General features: G+C 42.0%; 1 protein-coding gene across 2 annotated transcripts in view; it reads left to right on the top strand.

Moving 5' to 3' along the window:
* LOC138259619 (potassium channel subfamily K member 16-like) overlaps positions 1-27,715 on the top strand; it is a 157,397-nt gene that overhangs the window by 100,963 nt on the left and 28,719 nt on the right. For both annotated transcript variants that reach the window (XM_069207466.1, XM_069207467.1), the window contains exon 4: positions 6,661-6,829. In XM_069207466.1, coding sequence (XP_069063567.1) covers positions 6,661-6,829 — 169 coding nt within the window. The remainder of the gene's footprint in view (positions 1-6,660; positions 6,830-27,715) is intronic.

Below are 27,715 nucleotides of genomic sequence, written 5' to 3'. Positions count from 1 at the left end.
CTGGCTTTTAGAAAGTGACCTACATCTCTCAAACCATCAATATGATTAATACATGTGTGTCAACGCGAGACATCAAAGGTCATCAACAGCAGCATGTCTTTTCCCCAACTAATCTCAAAAAGTCTCTTTAGAAAATTGGTTGTAGCTTGGATATAAGATGATAAACTTTGGACAAAAGACCTCAGGAATTAATCAATGCACTGGACGTATTTTCAAACAGTCCCTCCGGGGCAGCGATTATATGTCGACCTGGGTAGTTTTCTCTGTTATTATCAATTTTGAGAATTAAATAGAACTCATAGAGTTTTGGGTGTTATGTTTTCAAAAATCTATATTTTCCACTAATTTCTCCATGGTATGCCTATGGGTAATATTGGTATTGAAACAACATTTTTTGCCTTTCTAATTGTGTCTCACAATGCTCTGATAACAACCTCAGAAACAGGTCAATTAGAGGTAATAGATGTACTTCTAGATTTTAATGTCAACAGAGTACTGATTTCCTCGGATACCAATAGACCTTGGAAATCCATCATAGAATCGATAAATACCACACTTAGTTCACTTTGTGCTAATCAAAGTAACTAGTGTGTGAACCAAGGTAACCAGGTTCTACTGCCCACTTTTTAATGTTTGATTGTTGAAGGGTTCCTGTGGGTTTTTAAAGTTCTTTTATTTTTTGGGGTAATGTAGTCTGGGAGCTTTTAATTTTAAGAACTAGTGATTTACCTATGTTGGTTTTCTGCCTCCCCGGTCCACCGCAACTGTGATCCAGTTGATTGCTGCGGAGGAAGTGCAGGTTCTGTGGCCTTCTGGGAGTCCAGGCATCTGCCAGCTTAGTGCCTTAGACGTTGGGCTAATTGAAAGTCTTATGTAATGCGCATGTTTGCGTGGATAAACAGCGAACAAAGGTAACCAAGTTCTACTGCTGCTTTTTTATTCCTTGATTGTTGGAGGGATACTATGGCTTTTTCACAGTTCTTTTATTTTCGTGGGTAATGCACTGTGGGGGCTTTTAATTTGAAGGACTAGTCACTTACTTTTGTTTCTTTTCCACCTCCCTGTTCTGCTGCAACTATAATCCAGTCGATTCTTGCAGATAGAATGCTGGTTTTGTGGATTTCCGCTTCCATATTTCTGCCAGGTTAATGCTGGGCTAACTGAAAGGTTTACTTAATGCGCATGTGTGTGCTGATGCACAGCGAACCACAGGTAAACAGGTTGTACTGCCCGCTGGATATTGTGTTTTTTTTTTTACTGTTCTATTATATTTCGTGGGAAACGTACTGTGGTGGCTTTTAATTTGAAGGACTAGTGACTTACTTTTGTTTATTTTCCACCTCCCTGGTCCACTGCTAGTGTGATCCAGTCAATTGTTGGGGAGGGAGTGTTGGTTTTGTGGTCTTTCGCTTTCGGGCATCTGGGCTTCTGCCAGGATAGCAGACTAGACACTGAGCTAATTGAAAACCCTATTTAATGAGCATGTGTGCTTGGAAACTCAGGCAGAGCACAGCTGGAGCAACAAATGCAAGTCCATCTGCGCCTGTCCGTGCCCGGACTGCACCAAGTTCCGGACCTCAGGTCCCCTGATATCAGAAGGCCTTTTTGACTGCTCTACGCTGAGGTTTATATTTTCAGCCCAGACCATAAGGGTAAGGCTGGCCACAAAAGCTTTTTATGATCATAACAATAAGCCATACCCTACATGTGGCTTCAGGCTATCCTTTTTGGTTTGAAAGAAGAATGATCACACCTGGGAAAACAGGATTTTAGAATAAAAAGCAGACAATCAGCATTCTAATCCCACCAAGGAGAAGTTTAAAGGTTTTCTAATCAATGCTAGGTCTTTGATTAAACATGATATTGAATTTGCAGATCTATTGCTAACTTGGGACCTCAACCAGGTCTTTCTAACCAAGACTTGGGCAAGTGCCTCCTCTGGCCCTAACTTTGTGCATGCGATCCCTGCTGGGCACGCTATTTTGAGAATAGATAGGCTAGGGAGGCCGAGTGGTGGATTGGCTCTAGTACATAAGCGGGAACACCACTGTCACATTGAGCCACTCAGTTATTTTAATCTGTGTAAGGCCCTTTACTTTTTAATAAAAATCTCATCAATTGATTCTTTCACTGGGAGCGTAATATATAGACAGACAGATTTCTGATCTTCATTTCTGTTTTACCAGTTTGGCTGAAACGTATTTGTGTAAAAATGTAATGCCTCTGTTTTTGGTGACATTAATTTTCTTTTGGAGGACACCACCTTCGCAGATACTAGTGCATTAATTGAAACGTTTGCATTCCTGGGTTTTGAAAAACTTATTAAAGGCCCTACTCACTGATCAGGCAATACTTTAGATGGGATTTTTCCGACTATGCTAATCTGTCGATGCAAGAGGTTTTACCTTTTGTATGGTAAGAACACCGAGCAGTTGCATTTAATTTAGAGCTCCTCTCGCAACGGAAAAAGACTGCTGTATCAGCGGTCAAATCTTTTAGGAGAAACTTGATGGATGTGTGTGCAGAATCCTTTGTTACAGCACTTGGACATACCCCTTACTTAGTAACTGAAGATACAAATTTGGGAGCAGCATATTAGAAAATTCGCTAAGCTCAGTATGCACATGAGGGGTAGATCTTCCCCTTTGTTTACTGATAGATCTGCCAGTGGCAAGAGCGCTGTTGGAGAAAGCTGTATGAGGAGCAAGAGAAAACCAAATAAAAAAGTCTCATTAAAGAATATAAACTGGGCACTAGAGAAGAAAATTCTTGTGTCTGTATGAATAAGATTGAATCAGCAGATTCCTCTAAATAACTTTTCAAAGTAATACAGGAGCTAGCGGCCCCTGCATCTTCCTCTGAGGTTGAGTGCCTAGTGAGTTCTGTAATTTACTCGCTGGATTTTTTCAGACTATTTATAAAGAATTCTCACTGGATAGACAAGTTGAGACTTTGGTTCTCAGCCCTCAGCAGTTGAGTACCTTGGCCACTGGTACGTCCCAGGGAATACAGCCCACATCCTTATTAGAGTTCCCTAACCTCACAGTGGAGCAAATGGAATGTTACCTACGGAATCTGAAATCAGGCTGCCCACTCAAGCCGTGCCTCTGAAGATTCTTCAAGTAGTGGCTAGCTCTATTTTTCTGCTTCTTACGGAGAGTGTGGAAAAAGCTATCAGCTTTGGTTGTTTTCCAAAACTGTGGAAAAAGGCAGCTGTTAAATCTCTACTCAAAAAACCTAACCTGGACTCTAGGGACTTGAAGAACTACCGACCAATTTCCTTGCTCCCTGCACCAGCTAAAATCTTGGAGAAACATCTCAATCAGTATTTTATGATGTATGTGGAACCACAGGTTTGGCTAGAGAGCTCTCATTTTGGAGTCAGAAGCTAATATGGCACTGAAACTGCCCAAATTGCCGCAACTGACAGCATTAGGTGGCTTGTGGATGTTGGTCAGGCTGCAGCTTTAATCCTTTTGGATCTATCTGCGGCTTTTGATACCATCACTCCCACTCTACTTACTGATTGCCTACAGGCCTTGGGGATTGGAGGGAGGTGGCCTTAAAATGATTGACTTATTTTTTATCTAATAGAACCCAGACAATATTTGTAGACAAATTTAGATCTGACCGGTTTTGCCTGTCTTGCGGGGTGCCACAAAGGTTCTCCCTGAGTCAAACACTGTTTAATCTTTACATCTCTCCCTTGGCTAGTCTCATCCACTCCATTGGACTGCAGGTAGTGTCATATGCTGATAACCCTCAAATCATTGTCTCCATGTCAAGGGACATTGACACCACAGCTGCCAATTTTAAGAACTATATTAAAGAGGTGGCCTCACGGATGAACAAAAACTGCTTTAAACGTAATGGTGAATAAAACTGAGATGTTGATTTTTGGAAGTCTTTCACTTACCTGGAGTCAGAGTTGGTGGGCTGAGGGTTTAGGACTGTTGGCCATCCCAGTAAAATCAGCAAAAAATCTAGAAGCCATCATGGACAGTGATCTGTCCTTTGACCATCAGGCTAACCTCATTGTGTCTTCCTTCTTCTGGATCATTAAGTCTTTGTAAAAGTTATTGCTGTACATCCCAGTAACAGCTCGGAAAAAGGTGGTCCTTGCCTTAATCTCATCCAGAATAGACTACTGTAATGCCTTTCTTCTGGAAGCAAATAAAAACCACCCTGGCCAAACATCAACTGGTATCAAATGTGGTGGCAAGGCTGACACTAAGGGGCATATTTATACTCCGTTCGCTCCGAATTTGCATTGGAGTTAACGTCATTTTTTTACCGTGGAAATCTACCTTGCGTCAATGAAATGCAAGGTAGGTGTTCCTGTGCAAAAATTGGTCTCTAAGGCATTTGCGCCTATTTATCCTCCTGTGCAAAAATGACGCACAGGAGGAGGGCCTTAAATAATGGCACTAAGCCTGTTTAGCGCCATTATTTAACGCCTGGGTCAGGGCAGGCGTTAGGGGACCTGTGAGCTCATTTCATTGGTCGGAGACCATGGAAGCAGTCCACAGGTGCCCTTCCCTGCACCCAGGGACATCCTCACCAACCCCTGGAGGACACCCAAGGATGAGGGGACAGAAGTCCCCTGGGCAAGGCCATTGGGCAGGGGGGCATGACTCCTCTCTTGGCTAAGAGAGGAGACATGTTCATGTTGTGTGTCAAAAAATGATGCCAGTCAGGTTAGAGTCATTTTTTTTTAAGCTAACCTGACTAGTGCCATTCTTTGATGCACAACCCCCAGTCTTCCCTACGCCTCCCCTGCCTGGTTAGTATAATTTATTTTGATGCTTACCAGGCCTTAGTGCCGGCTAGTCTCATTCCTTAAATATGACGCCTGGCTGGCTTCTAGAAATGGCGGTAGCCGACGGTAAACTTTTTGACACAAACCTGCGCTAGCGCAGGTTTGTGTCAAAAAGTATAAATCAGGGCCTAAATATTCCTAAACGGATGTCTGTTACCAATGGATTGCTGGAACTTCATTGGCTCCTAATTCAGAAACGGGTTTGATTTAAAGCTATGTGTATTATGAACAAAGTATTCTATGGAGTCAACCCAGAGGGGATTCAAACTATGTTTCAATGGTACACACCATGCGGGTCTCTTAGATCAGCATCTCAAAACCTTGTTATTATCCCCAACATGTGTAAGAAGAGATGGGGAGGAAAAGAGTTTTCATTGGCTGCAACAAAAATAAAATTTGGAACTCCCTTCACTGTCACCTTCTGCTGCACCTTCCTTTTAGAAAATCATTAAAAACCTAGCTTTTTCTTTATAATCATTCGGTTGGAGTGGGTCGTTATGAGATCCACCTTGTGCCTTTTGCTACTGATTGGCCTGTTTGTTGTTTTTAGATTTTCTGGGATACAAAACTGGTTATTTTTGGATTTGCAAATAGCTCCTTGATGCTTTTGGGTATTGTTGCGCTTTATACATTTTTATCATATCTTTTATCATCACTTTTTCGTTCTCCAACTCCAACTGTTCCTTCACTATCCTTCACCAGAAAATTACTTTCCCTGTCACATCACAATATGGAGATATATTTACATGTTTGGACTCTTTCTGCCTATAAACTGTCATCAATTTCAATGTTCTCACGATCTTGAACAAATCAATCCTAGTCTGTACATAGTCAAAATCAGTTTTTTGACACAAGGATAAACCCAGCGATAAAAATCCCAGTTTCTGCCTTTGACAGCATTACATCTGTAAGACCGATTACCGTTCTATCCTCGACTATTGTTTTTTGATGCTCTTGATTCTCCCATTGGTCTATTCTCTTTCTCCTTTTGACTTGGCTTCCTCTCATTTGTTTCCGTTTCCTTTTTGTTTTGCTTTCAGCTGACTAGTTACGTTTAGCAGCTCATCATCACCCCCCCTCACTTACTCTATCTAGCTAAGCAGTTGTCAACAGAAAGCAAAAATGTCCATATACTAAGTAAAATTGTACAAACGTAAACATCAAGTAGGAGGTGGTGTTTTGCAACTCTGGGTTCCTAGTGTCCAAACCAATTGGACCCTCGCTGTCATCTGTGAGTTCATTCTAAAACCACTGAAGTAAATCAATTGTATTTCCTATTTGTAACTATGTACAATTCTATGTACTAGTGAGGTATGATACCCACTGTGTGGTGTGGGAAACAACCACAGGAATTACCAGTTTTTCTCCCAAAACAAATTACCTGTACCCAGGCAATGTTTTTTATGCATTTACATACATGCCAAAGTTTTAGAAGAGTAAAGTGGGAGACTTAAAACAAATAAGCGGGAGAATCTACTCCCATTGATGTCTATTGAACGAGAGGCAATTTGGGACGGGAGCCAGACAGAATAAAGTAATTTTTGCTTAAAAAATAGGGAGTCTCCCACCTGAATCAGGTCTGTAGGCATGTGTGTTTATGGATGATGGCGAATTCTCGAAGCGGTACTCTGATGCAATTAGCAGGCAGATCATTTCAGTAAAAGCTGTACATGGTAAATGAAGCATGTGTATAATGTGGAGAACCTTTACTATAATTGTTTTTCTTTTAATGTTACAGTTTAAGATAAGAAGATCAAAGTTCGTATGTTGTATTGTGCATCTGTTGTCAAATTGTTCACCCTGAGATATCATTATTTGTCATTGTTTGTGTTTTTTTTCAGAAAAAGGTGAAGTTTGTAACTGTCTTGTTTTTCTTGGTGACTGGAATCGTGGCGTTTTTGGGAATACCCCCAATAGCGTTTTCAGACATGGAGGGCTGGAGCTACAGGGAAGGATTCTATTATGCGTTTATTTCACTAAGCACCATTGGTTTTGGAGATTATGTAGTTGGTAAGTCTTAAACAGTCTATAATTCACAACATTCATCATGCTCTGGTTTTAGCATAATCAATATTTTTTAAAGTAAATTGATGAGCTATAGAGTAGTATGGGTGAACAGTGGCTTGAAATGTGTTAGTTATATATAGAATTATAAATGAGTAACAGTGAATTACTGGGATGTTTTTTACTGAGGGGGTACCGAATTACATAATTTAGACAATGAGAGTGAAGCTCAAGTTGTCCATGATGTCAGTCAGAACCCCGAAGTGAAAAACATCTTTGTAGTCCACTTTTTACCCCTCTATGATTTGATGTTATGTATGACAACCAAAATCATCTAGCCCTGCTTTTAACTGCTCAGGGACAGAGGAATAGTGGGGCTGACATACATAGCATGTCCTCCGAGTTCTAAATATAAAAAAAAAACTTCCCTGCTATCCTCAACCAACCTCCACCGCCTTCCCTGCCTTCCTTCCTTCCCCCTCCTCCAGCTGAGCTTCCTGCTTTCAGTGAAAGCAGAGAAGCAGACAAAGAGAGAGCCCTAGAGGTCTGGCCTTGAAGGCCTTTATGAAGTAGCATCCGTGGGTAACAGGTTTTGTTATGTATGGCTGACAATGAGAGCCTCTATCATTTCAGTTTCTAAATTTCATAACCTACTCCTCTGACATAGCAATCGTGGATACCAACACTGGTTACCCACCTTTCTGATGTGAGCAGGAATCACATCTGTAGGTGGGGGAAGGAAGGTAAGGAATCTGATGAGGGTAGCTCAAGGATGGTGGGAATTTTCTTAACCTTTGGGACTATTGAAATAACAGAGGCCATGTTATGTATGGCTCCCTATTACTCCTTTACCACATCACATACAATTATAGATGGATGAAAAGTGAATTACAGGGATGTTTTTCACCTTGGGGTTCTGAGTCTTATCAGTGACAACTCAATCTTAACTCTTGTAGTCTCTTTGATGCCACTCAGAACCCCTCGGTGAATTTTGTATTATGTGTGCTCCTCCCCCTCAAATCATCTGCTCCTGCTTTCAACTGCTAGTCAGGGGCAGAGGAGTAATGGGATAGCTATACATGGCCTGTCTTTCCTGTCTGAAATGTAAAAAAATATCTTTACTGCCATCTTCAACCAACTGCTACCAACTTCCCTGCCTTTTTCCCCTTTCCTACAGCTGTATGACAAGCAGCACAGTTCTGACAGGCTCTGAGAGAGCCCTGTCATCCTGGCCTTGTAGGTCTTTATGAAGTAGCAACAGTGGGTAAAGAGTGTTGTTATCACCTGTTGCTACACCAAAGCAGTGAGTTACGAGATTTAGAATTTGATGTAGACAATAGAGGCTTCCTTTGGGAGCCATTCATAACCAAACTTTAAATCTGTGCTCTGTGAATGCTAGCTTGAGGGAAGAAACTGATTGGAGTGCATTACTTAGAAGAGACCTCAGCATCCTGGCTCCGATCTATGAGCTGTGCCACAATACACCTATTCTGGTGCATTTGATGGACCTGCCAGGGGAGCATGTGCGGATTATGGCACTGGCCCACCAAGCCGGCATTCAGACACCTCATGCATCAGCAGAATACCCCATGCTCCACTTATAGAATGCCTGCAACAGCTTATTGGTATACAAGCCTGAGGTTTTGTTAAATGATCTGTATTTTGGACAAAGTGTTCACCTCGCCAAGTGAAAGAGTTCAAATGATCCACAATGGCAGAGTAAGATGTCTGTACATGGTGATGGTGACAGGCATCAGTTCGCCAAGCAATGACATGCTTCAGTGCCCCCAGGCAGTTTGCTTTTTAAATGGTGTAGTGCAGTGTTGATCATTTGCCTCTGGTATTAAATGCCTCATTGGTCCTATGCAGCAAATACATCAATGGCCCCAAGCAGCAAATATGCATTAATGGTCTCTAGACTGACTAGCATTAATGTCCTCACCCGGTAATTAGCTTTATTATCCGACACAGTAACCAGCTTTATTGGATCCACACAGCCTCCCACATATGTGACCCTTAATAACCTCAAAAACTGAGGCATCCTGTGTTCCCTATAACAAGGGTGATAAAGTACAAATATTAAAGTATTCTGCCAGGAATTATTTGAAGAAATGTGCTGTAAATAGGTCAGTCTTATCATACAAAAACAAGTGGAGGAAGAAAATATTATCAACTTAAATGAAGGTAATGCAGTTGTATTTCAATCATCAAATATAGGATAATAAACTGATCTTCAAAATGTAATCAAACTTATGTGCTCCAAGTGACGGTTCGGTGCAAGTGCAATAAAGGGACCCATATAATACAACAAAAAAGGTGTAAAGAATGAGTATATACAATATGTACACCAGGTCATTACCCAGAGTATGCACAAATAAATCAATAGCAAACCCAATGATATGGGCCTTCGAATGTGTAAGTCCTTCGACTAAAGATATGGGTAGACCCATTAAATGTCGAACTTTTGACTCCCTTCACAAAGAATCACATTGGTCTTCATCAGGACAGGGAACTGGTAGCAACCTACAGAGTAGATTACACAGACAGTCAGTGAAAAACCTATCAAAAAACTGCTGGGTAGGAGTGCGTAGAAGGCAAAAATGTCTTACCTAGCAAGATCAATCTGAACCAAAATATTTCAATTATAGCAAAAATCTATTTCTAAAAGAGAAGACCCAAACAATTAAAAACTAGTCCACAAATGAAAAACGACAATGAGGCATGCTTGAAAAGTGCCGGCTATAGGAGGTGGACATAAGACAAGAGAAGTGTGAAACAAACGCATCTTGATGGGGTCATAGGAGAAGGTGGCCAGCTCAAAGCCCCTTGTGGGAGATGGAAAAGTCTTTTTATCAGGAGCAGGGCGTAACTGTACCGGGCACATGTGTATGAAGGAGATCTTCAGGGGCAGGAACTGTGTCCATGGCCTAGCGAAGGACGGAGGTTCATATATCATTAAAAACATGTTCTCAATCATTCAATCTGTAAATCAAATCTTCATGAGTGGCTGCCACAGTCTCAAGGCAGTCTTTGAGAGTTGGAGCAGTGGGTGCAGGCCACCTGAGCAGGGTACACAGTTTAGCCGCTGTTAGAACTGATTCATACAGCTCTTTTGATGGTTGGTAAGCTTCGGTAGGTTCTGAGTATCATGTTGGACTCCCTATGCTGCCTTAAGGGGCAATCGTTGTCCATGGCTCTCTTTATTGATATGGCCGACCTCAGTCCAGAAGCACGGCAAGGAAGGGCCGGACCAGAGGACATGAAGAATGTCACAGTCAGCATAATGACATTGTCTGCAATTAGATCTGGGCACCAACATAAGTCTATACAAGTAGTAACAGGTCGTTGTTCTAGCTTCCCAGAGCCCTTTCTCATGAGTGGCCATGAACTGGGACCAGTGCATAGGGAATTATGGAACCTGCAGTTGGTCCTCCCATCGGTGAAGAAGAAGACATTCCAAGGGCTCAGAAAACAGTTTCACTGTAAGTAGGTCATGTAAGCCAGACATGAGTTTCATATAATGAGCCCATTGCACCAAGTATGAATACAATGAGGAAGGGAGGAGGACCATGCACTAGTGCACCAATGGCATTGAAGGCAGTGTGAAGTCTGGAGATAACTCCAAAAGTGAGATCTCAGAAGTTGGTATTTCACAGAAAGCTTAGCGAAAGATGTGATGATCCCCTCCGTCAGCAAATGACAGATCATCAGGATGCTGACATGTGCCTAATCTGGGCAGAACAGTGTTGACTTGATGATGATGACTGAGTCATTGTGACAGAGAGGTACTTTGGAGTGGAGGAAACATTCCTCTTTAAGTAGTACATGAGACATCTTCCAAAGCGTGTTCATCTCCTTCAATATCAGGTTGTGGAGATCAGTTGAGGCCCAAGGGCTAGCATAAATAATCAAGAGGCCATGGGTACCACTAGGTACTTGCAGTTCTATTTTGACCCAGGGAGATGTTTCACTACGCAGGCTCAAATGGTAGGCTATTTGTGACAAGTGTTGTGCCATACAGTAGGTTCTGAAGTGTAGCAGGCAGAGGCAACCTGATGTTGTTGAGGCATAGAATTTGTTAGATGCCTGCCTTGGAGGAATCTCACCCCATATAAATGTACGAACTGCTTTGTCTATCTGCAACAGTAGCCTCAAAGGGATATTGAAATGGAGCATGCCAAACAGGTAGTTAAATCTGGTAGCCGTAACCATTTTGACATTCTGGACTCTACTCTAAAGCAACAGTTGAAGGATCAACCACCTGGAAAATTCTACTTTCCAGGTCCCTAGTTGATGGAGGATGTTGTCTTTAATCATGGCATTATAGACAGAGCTCACAAGGATGTCCAAGTATTTCAATCCACTCTGTATCCATGTAGCCGGTTGATGATGTAGAGAGCACCTGGAAGTCTTGGATATCAGTGGCATGGCCTCCATTTTACTCCAATTAATTTTGCACCCAGAGAAGTGGACAAATGAATTGGCTAGATCCATAAGAGCTTGGATTGAGGCCTCCAGTTTCCTTAGTCAGTCTGCGTAGATCAGTAACTTCAGTTCCCCTGCCAAGATGACCACCCGGCAATTTGGGTTGATGTTCTGATGGCTATGGCCAGTGGTTTTAAGGCAAGGTGGAAGAAACTAGGTGATAGCAGACACCCCTGCCTAGTACCCCATGTGATGACAGTCAGGTCTGGGAGGAGGCCATTGCAGTTTATCAAAGCTGTAGAGCATTATAGAGCCAGCAGACTATCCTGACAAAATGCAGGCCAATTCCAAATCGGGTCATAGTTTGGAAAAGGTAAAGCCTTCAGACTAAGTTGAATGCCTTCCCTGCATCAAGAATAAGGGGCAGTTTTTCATCAGTGTGAGTAAACCATTGTGTTCTGAAAGACAACCATTGCTGAGATGTCTAGGATTGCCTAATGGAGTTTAATGTCACTGAAGTCAAGGGATGAATCACTGTTGGGAGGGTGATGACATTAAAGTCAGCTGATGTGAACAATTACTAGGAGGGTCATCCAGCTTTGCTAGAAGACTAGTGCCTCTGGGGTTCCTGAGGATACTTGGCTTGTTTGGCTGGAATAGTAGGGATTGTTGGTATGTGCGATCATTTGGGAAAGAATAGCAGTGTCTGTAGAAGAGTCAGCCAAGAGGAAGCAGCAGTATCCCTATTCACATCAAAACCCATCCAAACACCTTTGAGTTTGGAACCATGCGCAAACAGACAATACAGATTTTTCGATGGGGAATATATAAATAAAACACTTTTTATAACAAATGTCCTGTCTTAAGGGCAGTTTTAGTGATTTCACTATGCCTCTCACTTTGGAGCTGATACAAAGCCTAGTGTCGATTTACCCATTTGTTTAATACATTTTCCTTTAATTTTACAAGTTGCAGGACGATTTGAGGCTCATCTTGGCAGACAGAATTCTCAAGTGGCCTCATATCACAGGTGAGCTGTTCAGGGAGTCCTAGAAGTACCATCAAAGGAGCATTTAACAGGGTCCTTTTACTCAAAAAGGAGGAAAGACTGAAATATAGGTTTCCAGATAAGATTAGACTCATATCCACATATGGCGGAAATACCAGGGATGTCAGCAAAATACTCAATAAACACTGCCACCTGTTTCAGGAGCAGGACAAGATTGAACCTCACATCACCAGACACCCCAATATTACTTTCCATAAGGGCAAGACTACTAGCAACCTCATTAGCCCGAGTTACCCAAGGGTTGCACGACCGGGCAACTGGGTGCAATCAAAGGGCAAGGGTTTCTTTAAGTGTGGCAGATGCTCCTTGTGTAGGATTGCCAGGCAACTCACTGTGTTCAACTATAATAACGGCCCTGTTTAGTATCTAAGAGGAATCATAAGTTGCACATCACAATATGTACTGTATGTTCTGATCTGTAGATGTGACAAAATATATGTCAACAGTACCATTAGAACAGTATAAGAGAGAATTGGTGAACACTTCAGAGCAGTTAGACAGGAAGATGAGAGATATCCTTTTGCCTTACATGCTCGCACATGCAGAAGACTCGGTCGCATAAGGGATTCTTTTACTGTGGTATTGACACTATTCAGCAATACAATAGGGGTGGAAATTGGGAGCTAAGACTTCATCAACATGAAGCATTATTGATCATGAAACTCAAAGCGGTGGAGGAGGGTCTGAATGTTTACCATGAATTACAGTACTTTTTGGTTGACTGAAACATAGTCTACATTGTGTGGGAAAGGGAAACCATCAGGAACAATTCATTTTAGGGGCTGTGCAGTCATAGGTCTTACATGTATTCTGGCACACCTGATATGAACATTGATGTAATAAACGCATGGTTCATGAGGATACAGTAGTGCATATTGTGGATAAGGTGAAGTATGTCCTAGTCGCTGATATTAGGAGACTCTAATGATTTATTGCACCAAGATTATTTGTAGAGACCATCTAATGTACATATCTTCGTGCCATTTGGACTGATTATGACAAAGCTGATGTGTATTAGATATCTATACTTTTGGTGCTATACAACCATGATTGGGCTTTCCCTACTAACACTTTTCCTATGCAAATTACACTGATTGATAACACGTGGTTTATGAGAGACAATAGCAAGCACCTACACATTATATACAGTCTCTTGGATCTTCGCGTTGCTTACTAACATCACCCTCTACCTCCTACTTTGTCATTGCCCGTTAGTTCAATTTCTCTGCACACTGACTTTTCTCTCAGTGGAGCACAGGTGTAGCTATACTGAATGTTGTTCATCACCAGAAGTGTGTGTTGATTTTGTGAACCTTGTGGAGGTGTAAATTGTAGGTCTGATTATTTGGATTCAGAATGTAACTCTCATTTACAAGTTACACTAGTAATATTTAGCATATGTGGTGTGTCAATCATTGACAGAACGGTTATTCTATGCATTGAATCAGCTCGGAAGATATTAATGTCACAGACTAGCGTTCATTACAAGATGGCAGCGGATTTCGGTGAGCCCGTAGTCCCATTCCTATGTTGTCCATGTTTATGGAACAATTGCATCTGAGGCATTAACATGTCCTGAATTTAAGTTATCTTTAAGATGGCAACCACGTTTCACGCTGGTTGCCAGGATACTGTTGCCACAAACCGATGGGAGTACTCTCCCAAGTAAGCTCGACTCTTGGGCTGCTTTCCACCCCTTACAAACATTACTCTGTGCTAACTAGTAAAGATCGATGGTATGGAACAGGTAAATGGATTACCCGATTTCTAGCTATTGGGGTAAATACGATAAGGTTTGGATGGGTGATTATCTCATAAAGATGATGTGTAACTCAACATGCAAGTGTGATGTGTGTGCTTTTTATCAATGGTGACTAGGTACGGGAGTGCAGCGCTAATTGGGAATCATGTAATTTATTGGCTTATTCAAGATTACATTTGCTTGGTTAGAATGCGGCGAAAGGGGGTAGTAGACGCGTTGCACTGTATTGAGTAGGTACTAAGAGTAAATAGTAGCAGGCGCTTAATACATTTTGAGTGACATAAAATGGTGTGGGACATGCAGTTGGGGAATTGTGAGACTTGTGATTGAATCTCGGATTAATATTGCAGGTGACCTGATAAAAGTGGTATTTGGCGTCCTTACAATATGTGGCTTTCATAGGTTTTGAATTACAGCACTGAGTGATATAACTTAAGTACCTAGGCACTAATAGAGTCATTTGATTTTATTGATCTGCACAGGAACCACTTTAGCTTGACTTGCTACATACTTCTACTTTACCAGTGACATTACGATATAAGGTAAGACATGACCATGGTTTTGTCGTATTATAGATAAACCTACGATTGATTGTATGATTATAATATAATAAAGGGGCACTGTATGTCTGGATTGTAGGAGGCTGTCGTTATTGACCCACGGAGACATGGAAGGTCTACAATACGAGACGACTAGGTACGCTGAGAGTTTTTCGTAGATTTGACTGTTGGGTAATAACACACTATTGGTGTTGGAGCAGGATTTGTTACTTGGCAATGTGGGTCTTTCCTAACACATTTTCAGAGAGAACAATGAGATCTTCCTTCTATTCCGATATAATCTATTGGCATGCTTACTTGTTTGCGCACAAATGTCTAGACTACATCTTTGGTGATGGGACTTTTTTTGAACTAATAGACTCCTCCAACAACTGATGTATGGTTTTTGAGTTTGGTATAGCGCTGAAGAAGTCAGCTACAACTCATGTAGCATTGACGAAACACGTATTTACATTGTATGGGCATGGATGATTTGTTTTAAGAATGAAATAAATCGATGGTCGCTTATGGTGAACTCAATGTGGATTTATTCCAGTGTGCTTGTAGTTGATGATTTACTAAGTTGACCGTCCAGTTATGGAAGTAAAGGTAGTTCTTCCTTTCTTCTCAAGCACCTGAAACTTTGGTTGCTAGTCTTTGACTGTTATGTTACAGTCAAAACAGAATAGCGAGTGTGATGTGATTCCCAACCACCCTGTGTCTCAACTTTGTCGCTGGGTGATAGATCATTCAGGAAGGGATAACACTCTCTAGAGGGGTCAGCCGAGAAGCAACTATTCAGGGAGTCCTAATTCTTTCAGACTTAGTACTCTCTATTCTGGAACTAATAGTTTTGTTTCCCTGATAAAAAACAGCTCCAAGACCTCCAGATTGTATAGTGACATAACTTAAGCTGAAAGGTTCTGCTAGCTAACTATCTCACATAGGGCTCAGGTTGTCCATAGTGAGATGCATAGCCCTTCAAGTCTCCCTTGTTCTGCCTATTCTGGTACTTTGTATTTGCCTGTTCTCATAATAAAATCTAGACCATCACTTCTCTCTTGAGCACCAAGTTGCTTCTTCCATTCTGAGCAGGTCACTGCTCTCACCCCAGGAGTACTTAAGTGCTCTACTAAGCCTCATAAAAACTCCCCACCTCTGTCCCTGGTGGCGTCTGTCCTCAGGCTGAAGGCTCCCTGAGTGAGGCAAAGAAGTCATGCGCAAATTAAGGTGTTGTGTGTTCATGTGGGAGAGGGCCAAATTAAAAGAAAAAAAAGATGCTAATGGAGGGATACTTGCAAATGATGCTGCTTGCTTTAAGATCTCTTGTTAGGGGTTTATGTCCGTTGTGAAAATGTGCTATGGGACCAAATTATGTATAGGTTGCATGCACAAGATACCTTGTGATGCAGGTAAGCATGGAGTTAAAGACAGTAATTGCATTTGCTTCACGGCATATACAAGATACCTTTTGCTAGGGTTGAGCGTGAGTTGAAAGATCTGTGTTTTGCAGGTTAAGAGTTACCTATTATCCTAGAGAGGGAGTTTGAAGGTTAGCAAGTTACACTGATGGAAGGGTTGAAATGTATCGATTTTGCTTGAAGAGTTGTGAAAAGATAGTTGTTTTTGCCAAATGAGGGGTTGAAACAAACCGTTTATTCTTTACAGGTAACTTTTATGTTATATGAGATTTAAAAAAAAACTAAAGAACTTTCAGAACCCTTATCTTCTGTCATTCTTTTTCATTCTTCATATTCTCACTTGCAATGCAAAACTGTGGATTGTCAAACACGGTATTATTATTAATAGGCATTTGTTACTGATTTTAAGGAATGGGAAAGCATGAGGGAATATCTGCCTCTATGCAACTCAATCTTCTAGATTTAGATTTTAGATTTGAAAATACTTTATTTAGACATTCACGTCCGTTAAAGTGCCAACAACATAACATAGAACAAAAGTGTACAGATAACTCTAAAACATGGTATTGTCTTTATACGTTCCTGGCATTTTGTAGAAATGGTTAATAAAAGCAAATACGATTCGTAACATGCTGTCTGAAAGTGCTACATTGGGTGCAAAAGGATGGTTAGTGTAATTTTATTTACCCAAGAGAGTCTTTGGGCCCAGGTTATTAAAATGAACTGGGTACATTTGATTATATTTGCAGCATATCCAAACTAGAAAAGGATATAAACCATTGGAGCTAATACCATGATTTTGAGCTAATACCATAGTGTACCGGGTACTGTGCTCTAATAGAATAGAACATTTATTGTGGTACAAGCCAAATGGTAAGTGACGTCCGTTTACCCAGGTGCTAAAAATAAGTCAAGCTTAACTGTGTGTTACGTAAGATGCAGTTAGATTTGATCCGAGACATGAATATCGTGACTTAATTAATGCCAATCTAACATTTTCATATAATACAACTATTGAGCCAAATGTCCTGAAGTTAAGTAACACATTTGAATACATTTGGCCACATTTTCCAACAGCGTTTCGCTGGTGAATTCACAGGGAAATATGCTAAAGGTTGTACCATAAACAGGCTCTAATATTTTTTTTCCTGAAGTGGCAGGATAGGTGACGTTTTTCAAGACTAGGGAACGACCAATAATAGTCTCAATTAAAATCCTTATGAAAGTGACAACCTGCACCTAGCAGCCTGCCTACATTGTTTGTGCACGGGCCATTGTTCAGCAGGTAATATTTACACACAAAAACAAGATGTCTGCACTGCTGATGATCAGAGGCAGGCACAGGACCACAGGACTCCACCACTTTAGTTCTTTCTTGCTCACGGGACATAAGGCTAAGGCTCATGTAATGAATGATCTCTGAACATTGTATTCCTGTTGGCTGCAGGATAGGAGAGGTTGTCACCTTGAATATAGTAACTTTCCATTAATGATCTCAAATAAAGTTTGGGTGAGGACGACAACCTTCTCCTAGCAGTCTAACCACTTTACTCATACATGAACTTTTATTCTTCAAACAATGGCCACACAAAAAAGTCTAGAAATCTGAGGGAGTAGAGGATGTGACTGAGTTCCTTAATGCTTTAACCACTATATTCAGGTGTTTTATAAGACTGGGTATTGCTTGCAGATGGGCTTCATTCAAGAGGAATTTGACAACCGCCTAAATCGACCATTACCCTTGGTTAATGAGAAAGAAGCGAAGAAACCTTCTGCGTTCATCGGTTAACACGGGTCAGAGGCAAAAAAGATGTGAAAATGTATCCTGAATAAAGCCACATGAACAACACTTGTTGATGGCAGGTTGAGGCACCCACAGAGGCGGTAGGTCTAACAATGAGAAACACCCCATGCGTAGTTGACAAAACTTAATGTTGTACTACACAGACAATGGTACAATGATGTATTATTGGATCCCTCTTTGAGCATACCTGTTGATGACAAGACCAACGTGCCTTGTTCTCATGAGGTTCAGGCCATCAGATATGAAGAAAGATATGAGAACCTCTTTGTTTAAAGCTGCTTTGATCTGTTGATGAGGCAGGTATAAATTCCACAGAATAGCCTTTTAACTCCAATGTTTCTGTGAGGGTATTTGACCGGGGATTTTAGAATTACAAGCTGTTTACAGATGCTACTTCCAACTAGATTAGATTCTTTAGAGAGCCTTTTTTAGCAGCTCGTGCTGAGTTCATGTACTTCAAGAAACTGGCTTTCTGTTCAAGATATTGGTCATTCAGCTTAAATTCCAACTTAATCCTGTCTGGTGAATTTTTATGTGTAATCTTTAACAAGGCCCTGAAAATTGTGCTCTAAGCATTGTTCACAAAATCCAACTTCAGAATAAGTTTGACATTAATTATCTTCAGCAGTGATTCCAGAGTGGGCTGTTGCGTGGTCCTAAGCATAGTTTGGAAAGCAAATTGTAACCAGGCAGATTTTGGCTTTAATGCATTAAGATGTATTCGGTGGGTGCCTTTATCATCCAGCCAGCATCTGCAGTATTTATATTTGTTTGATTTAACCAAACGACAGTTTTTCACAAACCAGATGTCAGTTTGATTTTTTTTATACCTAATATTATGTTTTTCGAAGTTTATTGTCATTCAATTGGAATTGCTGTGATTATGTAATGTGTTATTCAATCTTTGCAGCCCCATTGTTGTTTGGCCTTTAAAGGACATTGTTGCATAAAGGAGTGTTGTTTTGCCAATTTTGGCACCTGGCAGACAACCCATTACAGTGCTGGTACCAGGTCACCTATAAACAAATTAGGAGGGCCAGGGGCTAAAATGCACCTTTGTTTGACGTCTTGTTTGTTTTTATCTTGCTGAAAATTGCAGTTGTATTTCAAAGTTTTACTCTGGCCCACATAACAGAATAAAGTACTTGAATGCCTCGAAGAAAGGCATCTGGAATTTGCCAGGCTTTGAGTTTGGCCCAGAGCAACTGGCGATTACCATGATCAAATTTGTTGCTGTTATCAATAGAAATAGAGAAGCTTGGTTTACCTTATTTTTTTGAATAAGCATCATAATGGCCACTTAGTTATCAGAAGTGCCTTGAAAGATATCATATTCCTTTAAGTTGCTCATAGTTTTAGATCTTCCAAAAGGAGTGAGGCAAAATATTTAGCCCCATCATCCAAAAGGACAAAAAGTCAATAGCTGTCGGGGCCACCACTGGGCCCTTCTTATAGATGACATGGGGAATAGAGCCTTGCCAAGATAGAGGGATGGATTCAGTCAGCATACATGTTTTAAAGAGTTTTCTAAAGACGTGGACCAAAACTCAGTGTCCTGTTTATAAAATGATTCATGGATGCTGTTGGTGCCCGGATATCCTTTGGCTCTTCTTTAGTGAGTCAGTTTTGCAATTCTTGTAGGCATGAAGATAAAAGCACACTGAAGGATTTGCACTTTTCCCTCCTCAGATCTTGTGTGTACAGAATATTCCTGGTGTGGATGAGTTGTGAATTTACATTTTGTTGAGGCACTGTACAATGAATCAATATGTGTAACCCAATCTTCAGGGGTAACATTGTTCCTTTCTACATGGACTGTTTCCAAACCACTACATAGGTGGGTGACGATAATCCAAAACTCCTTTGCATTTTTGTTACCACAAGCCAGAAAGAGTTCAATCGTAAGTGTTTCCTCATAATTTTGTATTGCTTGGTAGATTTGTTTTTATACAGGCTACGTAGGGTGTTTATATCCCAATCAGGGATATATTTGACCCTGTTTTAAGTGATCTGATCTTGTTAAGAATTCCTTTCTTGGTCCTGTGGTCTTTTGTGAACCAAGGGTCCTTAGGGGTGAACCTGGGAGATCATTCTTTTTTTTGGTAAACAAAATGTATCAAGTTTTCATTCAATAAGTCAACAGTACAGCAAGGCAACTCTTCAAAGAAACTGTACAGCATGATTGATTGAGCACACCACAGATTTTCAAACAGCTTGGTATAATAATACAGTGGTTTCTTTGGCTGTAACAGAGACAAAAGGTATTTATCCAAGCCATTTCCCCCATACTTGATTGTGTTTGCGGGGACTACCCTGGGCCTCTTTAAGCAATCTATCTTGCTGTACACACCAATCCACCCCTCTGCACTATTGGGAGAGGGTGGGAGGAGTGGAAGCTTTCCAGCATGTTGCAATGTCGCATTTTGCAACCATCAGTGCAGTACCCAGAAAAGTTTGATCAGCCCTCGTACCCCCAGAATTATCTAGGACCCCCAGGAGAATCACCAGAGGGGATAGTGGGACCTCTACCCCAACACCTCAGTGAGTTCACCCACCACAGCGGACCAGAACCTTTGAATTTGAGCACACAGCCAGATCATGTGGTAGAAATCGGCTGGAGTATCACCACAATAGGGGCAGGCGGGGTCATGGAGGAGTCCTGAATGGTGCCATCTAGTCAAAGAGAGATAGGTGCCATGGAGATGGTATATTTGTATCATGCACAATCAGGAGGAGATGGTGTTAGTCCTAAGTGCCATCAATGCATCCCTCCAATTGTCATTCTCAAGATGGCCCAACTATTGCTCCTAGATGGTTCTAAGATGGTCCAAGGTGCCAGGGGCTTTGATACTCAGTGTTCTGTAAATTTGAGATATACCTCCCTTTCCTAGCACACCCATGAGAAGTTTGACCTCAAGCGGACTAAACTCAGGGATAGGGTCTGTGCAGGAAGTATGTGATTGAAGGGCATGTCTCAGTTGGAGGTATTTGTAAAATTGCGTGTTCACGATCACGTAGGTGGTTTGGCGCTCCTGGAAGGATCGCATGTGTGTCCCTGACTAAACATCACCCAAGTGGGAGAGACCAATAAGATCCCATTTCTCAAAGCCCTGCAGTGTTGTCACTTCCTGCAGCCAGGTGCTGTGCCAAAGAGATGTTTGTTGCATGAGTGTATTGGCCCATCGAGTGTGATGCAGGGTGGCTCTCCAAGCCAAAAGAACTGTTTTGGTCATTGAAACAGTGTTTCGAGGATTCAGGGACCAATATGACATGGCAAGTATTTTGGGGAAGGTCATCTGGGAGTCTTCCAGCAATGCTGCCCACACCGTTCAAAGGAAGGGAATGCCTTAGAGTGAGGTTGGTATTAGCCTTTGGTGTCAAGGTTGAGAGGTTTAGGGACCAAGTAAGCTCAGGGTGAAGCACCACCCAAATACCTAGATATTTAAAGCTGAGAAGGTGGATGGGGATGATGTCTTACCAATCAAAGCAGTCCTGAGATGGGGCTAGTGTTACTAATACTGATTTGGGGGGGTTCATACAGAGCCTGGAGGTCTCTTCAAAGCCTCAAAGGATGTGGAGACATTGAGGACCACTATTTGTGGGTTCCACCAAGTAAAGAAGGACGTCCTCTGCATATAAAACTATGCGGTCTTCGCTTTCCTTTCTCCACCTCCAGCCGCACAGTTGAGCGTTGTGGTGGATTAGGTGTACTAGCGGTTCGATTGCTAAAGCAAAAAGGATGGGTGGCGGGGCAGCCCTGTCGAGTACACCACTTTAAAGGGAAGGCATGTGAGAGGGTACAGTTGATCTGTACTGTTTATCTGGACTCGTGCCGAGACGTTACAGTAAAGGGCTGGACCAGGCCACAAAAACAGGGACCAACCCCTGCCCGCCGCAACACTAACTGTAGAGATTCCCAGTCCACGTATGAAACACCTTCTCAAAGTCTATGAAAAGCAGGGCTAAGCCAGGAGGCAGGAGATGACGATGGGCCAGAGCCACATGGAAGCACCAAATGCAGTGACTTGTCTCCCGGGTCGGCATAAACAAAATTGGTCCGGGTGTATCAAGGTCTGGAGAACTCGTTCAAGGCGAGTGGCTAATAGTGTAGCAAAAATCTTGACTTCCTCATTGATGAGGTTATTTGGGCGGTAGGCAGCACAAGAAGTAGAGGAAGGCAAAACCTGGGTGATCTTATTGATGAGATTGGGGGTGAGCTACGGCCCAAATGAAGAAGTAGACTTTGCCACAAAAAGCTCTCAGTTGTTGATTATATGGAATGAAAGGCTCCTCTGAAAGTAGTGTAGCTTTCCCGATGGTATATTTTATGGAAACTTCCGAGCTCCATTTGATCTGTTTCCAGTTGTTGTTAGCTTTTCTCAGTCCAATAGATTTTAAATTGGTATGTGCTTTAATGGAGGTTTTTTAGAGCAGCCTCTAGGCCATACAGTCACTTTCGCACTATGGAGTGATGGAAAATGAATTAATGGCACTAAACAGCAAGATTGAGCAAAATGTATAATCTAAGACAGCAAGCCTTTTCAGTGAGAAATGTGTAGGGTGGGATGGTTGATCTTCCAAGAAATGCCAGTTCAGAACTTGCAAGGACATACCCCCTAAGGCAGCTAAGAGAGTGCAGCCAGTGGAGCCTGCTCTATGCGGCATTATTGCCTGCGATGGAATCAGCCACTGAGAGTCTGCTGTTTTTTCTGCCATAGTACGGAAGGGATTGTGGAGCAGGTCTAAATTAAAGTCTCTGGTCAAGAGGAGATGAGCACTGGGATGGTTGTGCTTAATGAAATGAGCTGCACTAGCTCATTTACCTTATGATTTTTGCCCGAAAATTCGGGGTGGATGTACACATTTAGCAAGAATAATTTTCCCTTCATCAAGTTGTGATTCTAGTTTTTGATCGCAACACATAAGAAGTCTTGACTAGACGAATACCCAGCGACAGCAAAGTCCCACCAGGTTGTTAAGTAGATGGAAAGACCACCCACTGCATGCCCTTTGGTGAGAAATCTAACTGCAGTAGAGAATAACTCATAATAGCCTCTAAGTATAGTTTCTGTGTATTCCCAGGATTCTTGAATACATACAATATTGTGTGATGGTAAAAAGGCTATGGCATCTGTATGATACTGAAGTTTTTGTAAACCTGCCACATTCCAGGAGATGAGAGAAGTAATTGCATCTGTGTTCTCAGAATTTACCTTTAGACTAGAATGATCTTTAGACTAAAGTCAATTCGAAAGGGGCAAGGCACGGGCAGTGGCATGCCACCCCCAATCCTCTTGCCACTTTATTGTAATGGAAATGGTGAACTTACAGCATCTGTCCATCTGTTTGTGGGTGGAAATACTGATTGAACTTTGGTAGAGGCTAATGTTTGAAGAGGGCCAATATAATTTTTTTCAAGCGATGGGGGACTATGAGTATTGTCGGTGCCTACAGTCTTGTAGGTTTTGTCCAGGTTAGGTGCTGCCTAGCCAAAATCTGGATCATATTTCTTCTTTAAGAATGCTGTTGGGTATCGGGGGTTTGTTGGGAGAGTTATCAATTTTCCCCATTCTTCTAAGATTCTCTGATTTTCACAGATTGTGTTAACCACCGATTGGGTTCACCATGTCGCCACAGTTGCTTTGCTTCCTGATGGGCTAATATGTTTGAAGGAAAAAATTGTATAGAAATCATGCTATTGTTATTTAGGTAACAAAGTTTTGGGTGTCAGACCAAACGTTTAGCTATATTGCCATGATTTAATATATCTCTATTACCTTGTGATATGTACACAGGGTGTCAGATTGTCGTTAGAGATTAAACATCCTGGGTTATGGAACTATGAACTGTGTCCATGACAGAAAGGGCAAAGGTCTCTGATATTCCGTGCGCTTGTGCATTCATTTTCCCTGTGCCTAATTGTAGCGTAAGTGTGGGGTCGGGAGATCTATGGATCTGGTGTTGATCAGAGGAATTTTCCTCATTGGAATGTTTCCTTTATGGTAATGGAAACCTAGATGAATGAGGATTTACTGCTAGTGCATTGCGTGGCATAGAGTGATTACATTCTTGTTACACATCCAGGATGGCTATCGAGGTAATTTTATGTTCTTTTGGGTTATCGCAACTTGACTTGTGTCATTACATTGTTGCCCTCGTGAGGGAAAAATATTTGATGTGTAGTGATTTGTTGTAAATGAGTTTTGGTTCTTTTAGATTTTCTTGACCTAGGCTACTAGTATCACAGTGTCAACTTGGTACTAGTGAGGAGCATAATGTCTAATGAATCGCTGTTGCCACAACATTTGATGGGGAGTGCTTAGTGTCTAATTTGTGTAATAAATACTCATAGTGCACCCATTGTAGCTGAAAGCGTGAGTTTCTTGTTTTTTTTTGTGGTTTTTCAGAGCCTAAATGTGTAGGGTCTTGTGACCTAATGATGCTTTGTGAAAAAACAGAGTGCACTTAGATCTTGCAGTGGTTCACAACAATCCATTTCTAGATTATCCAAGTTGTGTGCTGCATCCAGCAATGCTGGAGACATTTTTGTACGGTTTGGAAAACAAATTCAATTGTGGTGGCCTGCCTCTCAAGGACTTGTCCTGTTTTTTTATCAGTTTTCTAAGCCCTTTTCTCCTGCGTCTCGATGGTCGAGTAGTTGAAGTGGCCACAATTTGTTCATGAGTTTGCTGCAATCTTAGAAGGCTTGGGGGTGAGTGCCTTTGTTATTATTGTTTTGTTTTTAGCTAAAAGTTTAAGATTGCAAGAAATGAGATGTGATTCCATGCAAGGTTCCAAAGCATTTTTTGGTCCTAACACTTTTTTGAGGGACTCCGATTGAGCTGTCAAGGGTGGTGGCCGTTTGATGGTGCATAGAGGGGCTCTGCAAGGCTAAGTGATTTGGGAAATGAGGTCTAAGGATTGTGCTTCGCCAACCATTTTAACTTCTTGAACTAAATCACCCACTATGCAAGGTAGGGCAAGCAGCGTATCCATAAGAATTGTACAAACACAATCTTTTGAGTTAGGAACAGATGAAGTGGATGGTTTATGAGCATTTACAAGCAATCTGCTAATGGTGGTGTTAAGGCTTTCAAAGCGAGAATCAATGGTTGGTGTATATTGGGCTAGCATCTCTAAAAGGGAAATTTGAATGTCAAAGTTGTTGGACTAATTTTCCAGGGCTTGGGCTGTGATATCTAGGTGTGTTGATTAATTGCAACCAAGCCCTGATGTCTAGAGGGGAGCTAGTGATACAGTCATAAACTGGTGAAGCAGCTTAAAAGTCAGCAATCAACATTCCTTTTTGTATATTTGGGTTATTGATGCTGATGTTAGTGAATGGATGAGTGTGCACATTACCCCGTCCCAATCCATTGTTCTCTGCTGTCTCACCCGATATGGTAGAGCAAGAGATTTTTGATGAGATTCCTTTCACAAAAAGTAATGCTAGTTGTTGCGAAAGAGCAATATCATCAGCTGTGATCAGTGATTTTTTTTTAATGTTATTTATTTTGGCATTTGATGACGTTAACACATATGAACACAGTTGTAGGAGATATTGTGCTGACTAGTCTCTTTTTGTGTTGGTAAGACAGAAAACTGATAAGACTGATTTTGATTACAGCTCGGAGAAAGGGTTAGGGATCGTACTGATTAAATTAAGCATAGTATGCTTGTCCAATAAATTGCTTTGCTGTGCTCTCAGGTCAACAGCTGAGCCCTCGCATTGTGGTACAGTTAAAGGAGTTTGTGGCAACTGTAGTGTTGGCAGCACATTGTTAAACTCCTCAGTATAAAGCTTCCCCTTTTGCCTTACCTGAAGGAGAATTTTGCAGACTTTTCTTTAAGTCTGGGCCATAAGGCAAACATGTTGAGTGAGGTTGGAATATGAGGTAAAACTAAAAAGTAAACCATAAAAAAATGGAGAACTTTGCTTGGATTTCACCATTTAGGGATCTGGGTGAGAGGCCTTTTGACCCTTCATTTTGCACTAGGCTGGTAGAGGATCTCCCCTGGATTTGCTAGACCTTATTGTGACCAGAAGAGGCAATGAGTTTTTGGCTCCTGGGATCATCAGCATAATTTTGATGGAATAATTGACTTCAGAAGAATTGACGCAATAGCAATAGCAGCTTCTGAGAATATTGCATGGCTACAGGAGGTTAAGGCTGGGGCTCTTGGTGCTGAGCCGAGTATTGCAGGGGTGAGCAGCATGGGAGGGTGGGGGAGCACACGGGGTGTTACAAGCTGCACCATGGTCTAGCCTGGCTGCCTCTGCACTACTACAACTCAACCCAAGGGCATCAGTTTCTAACATCACGACCACACTTCCATCCAGCCATCACTAGATCTCATGAGCGTATCTTCAATAATGTTTATAGCTCCACTTAGTAGTCACTTTGTGGTGGCAGTTCTGCAATGCTGCTATTCCTGATTTGTTTGCATTTCTCTCCCTTTCCACATCCCCTTACGCCCCTCCCTTGCACTGTGCTTGTTGTATAATGTATTTAAACATTATATCCCAGCCTGATTGTGGAAAATCTGAAGCCCCCCCGCCCCTGCTTACACGAATCAGAGTGTACAAAGAGACACTGCTAATGCAGCATTTGAAAAAAGAGGAAAATGCCTCTGAGGATTGCATTTTTTTGTAGAAGTGTGTCCCTTCCTGCACAAAATCAATCCTGCCATTAACCCAGGCACCCTTGCACCATGGTGCAAGGGTGCCTGCATTGGGGCTAGGCAGCACTCAGTGCACCAGCACAGGGAGGAAGCAGGAATGAGTTATATCTTAGTAGATATGGGGCATCCCTGCTCTTTTCCTTTCAGGCAATGGAGTACAGCAAGTTTTCTTACCACTGTGTGTGACTTCTTACTAAATCTGGCCTTAACTGTCCATGGGTATATGGATGCAAATCATTAATTTCCACATACACTCAAAACCAAAATGGGATCGGCAAACTCGGTTTGCAATCTAACAAACCTTAGTTTATCAACCGATGACCAAACCGTAAAGTTTTCACAAGGACACCAACCACACATGGTGGCAGCCATCCTTGTTATTGTTAGGATATACTCAAGCACTTCCGCTATAAAAGTGTATGTTCGACATGACTCATAGAAAGTTATCATGCTACTTGTGCAACACATTTTGGTAAACTGCACACTTGTTGTGGATGTTCCACTTTTATGGAGGGATATCTGCACTTGTGGCAGGATATCTGCAATGAGAAACTGCCTTGGGGAGATCCTGACACAACTGTGGAGCCTCTGCCAAGAGTGTGGAGGCTCTTTGTGAATCAGGCCCTGTGCGTTAGTGTGGTTTTGCATGTAAAGGTATAGTGCCGGCTAGCACCATTCCTGGATGCCGGCCGGGTGCCATATTTATGGAATGGCACTAGCCGGCGGTAATGTCCGGTTGGCATCATTGTAAATGATGCTAACTGGGTGGAGGAGGCGTAGGGGAATCCAGTGGCTGTGCACGGAATTATGATGCTACACTGTTTAGAGGCAAAAAAATGTCTCTAAGCAGAGTAATGCCATTTACTGGCACACAACTCCCATGGACTTGGCTCCTGTCTTAGTAGTGACAGGAGTCATGCCCACCACCCCAATGGCCATGCCCAGGGGACAAATGTCCCCTGGGCATGGCCACTGGGGCCAGTGCCATGCAGAGGGCCACGGATTAGGGCCCCCGGGAGCGAAAAAAATAAAAAAATATATATACTTACCCGGACCTACCTGGGATGGATCCCCCATTGTGCGGTGTCCCTCTGGTGTGGTTGGGGGTGGATGGATGTGTCCCTGGGGCCATGGAAGAACACCTGTGGGCTCTTTCCATGGTCTCTGGCCATGGAAACATGCCCACAGGT

Source organism: Pleurodeles waltl, chromosome 9 (assembly GCF_031143425.1).
Source record: "Pleurodeles waltl isolate 20211129_DDA chromosome 9, aPleWal1.hap1.20221129, whole genome shotgun sequence".
In the NCBI taxonomy this organism is placed as follows: Eukaryota; Metazoa; Chordata; class Amphibia; order Caudata; family Salamandridae; genus Pleurodeles; species Pleurodeles waltl.
The sequence above is the reverse complement of the archived record's forward strand: the minus strand, read 5'-3'. Positions and strand labels throughout refer to the sequence as shown.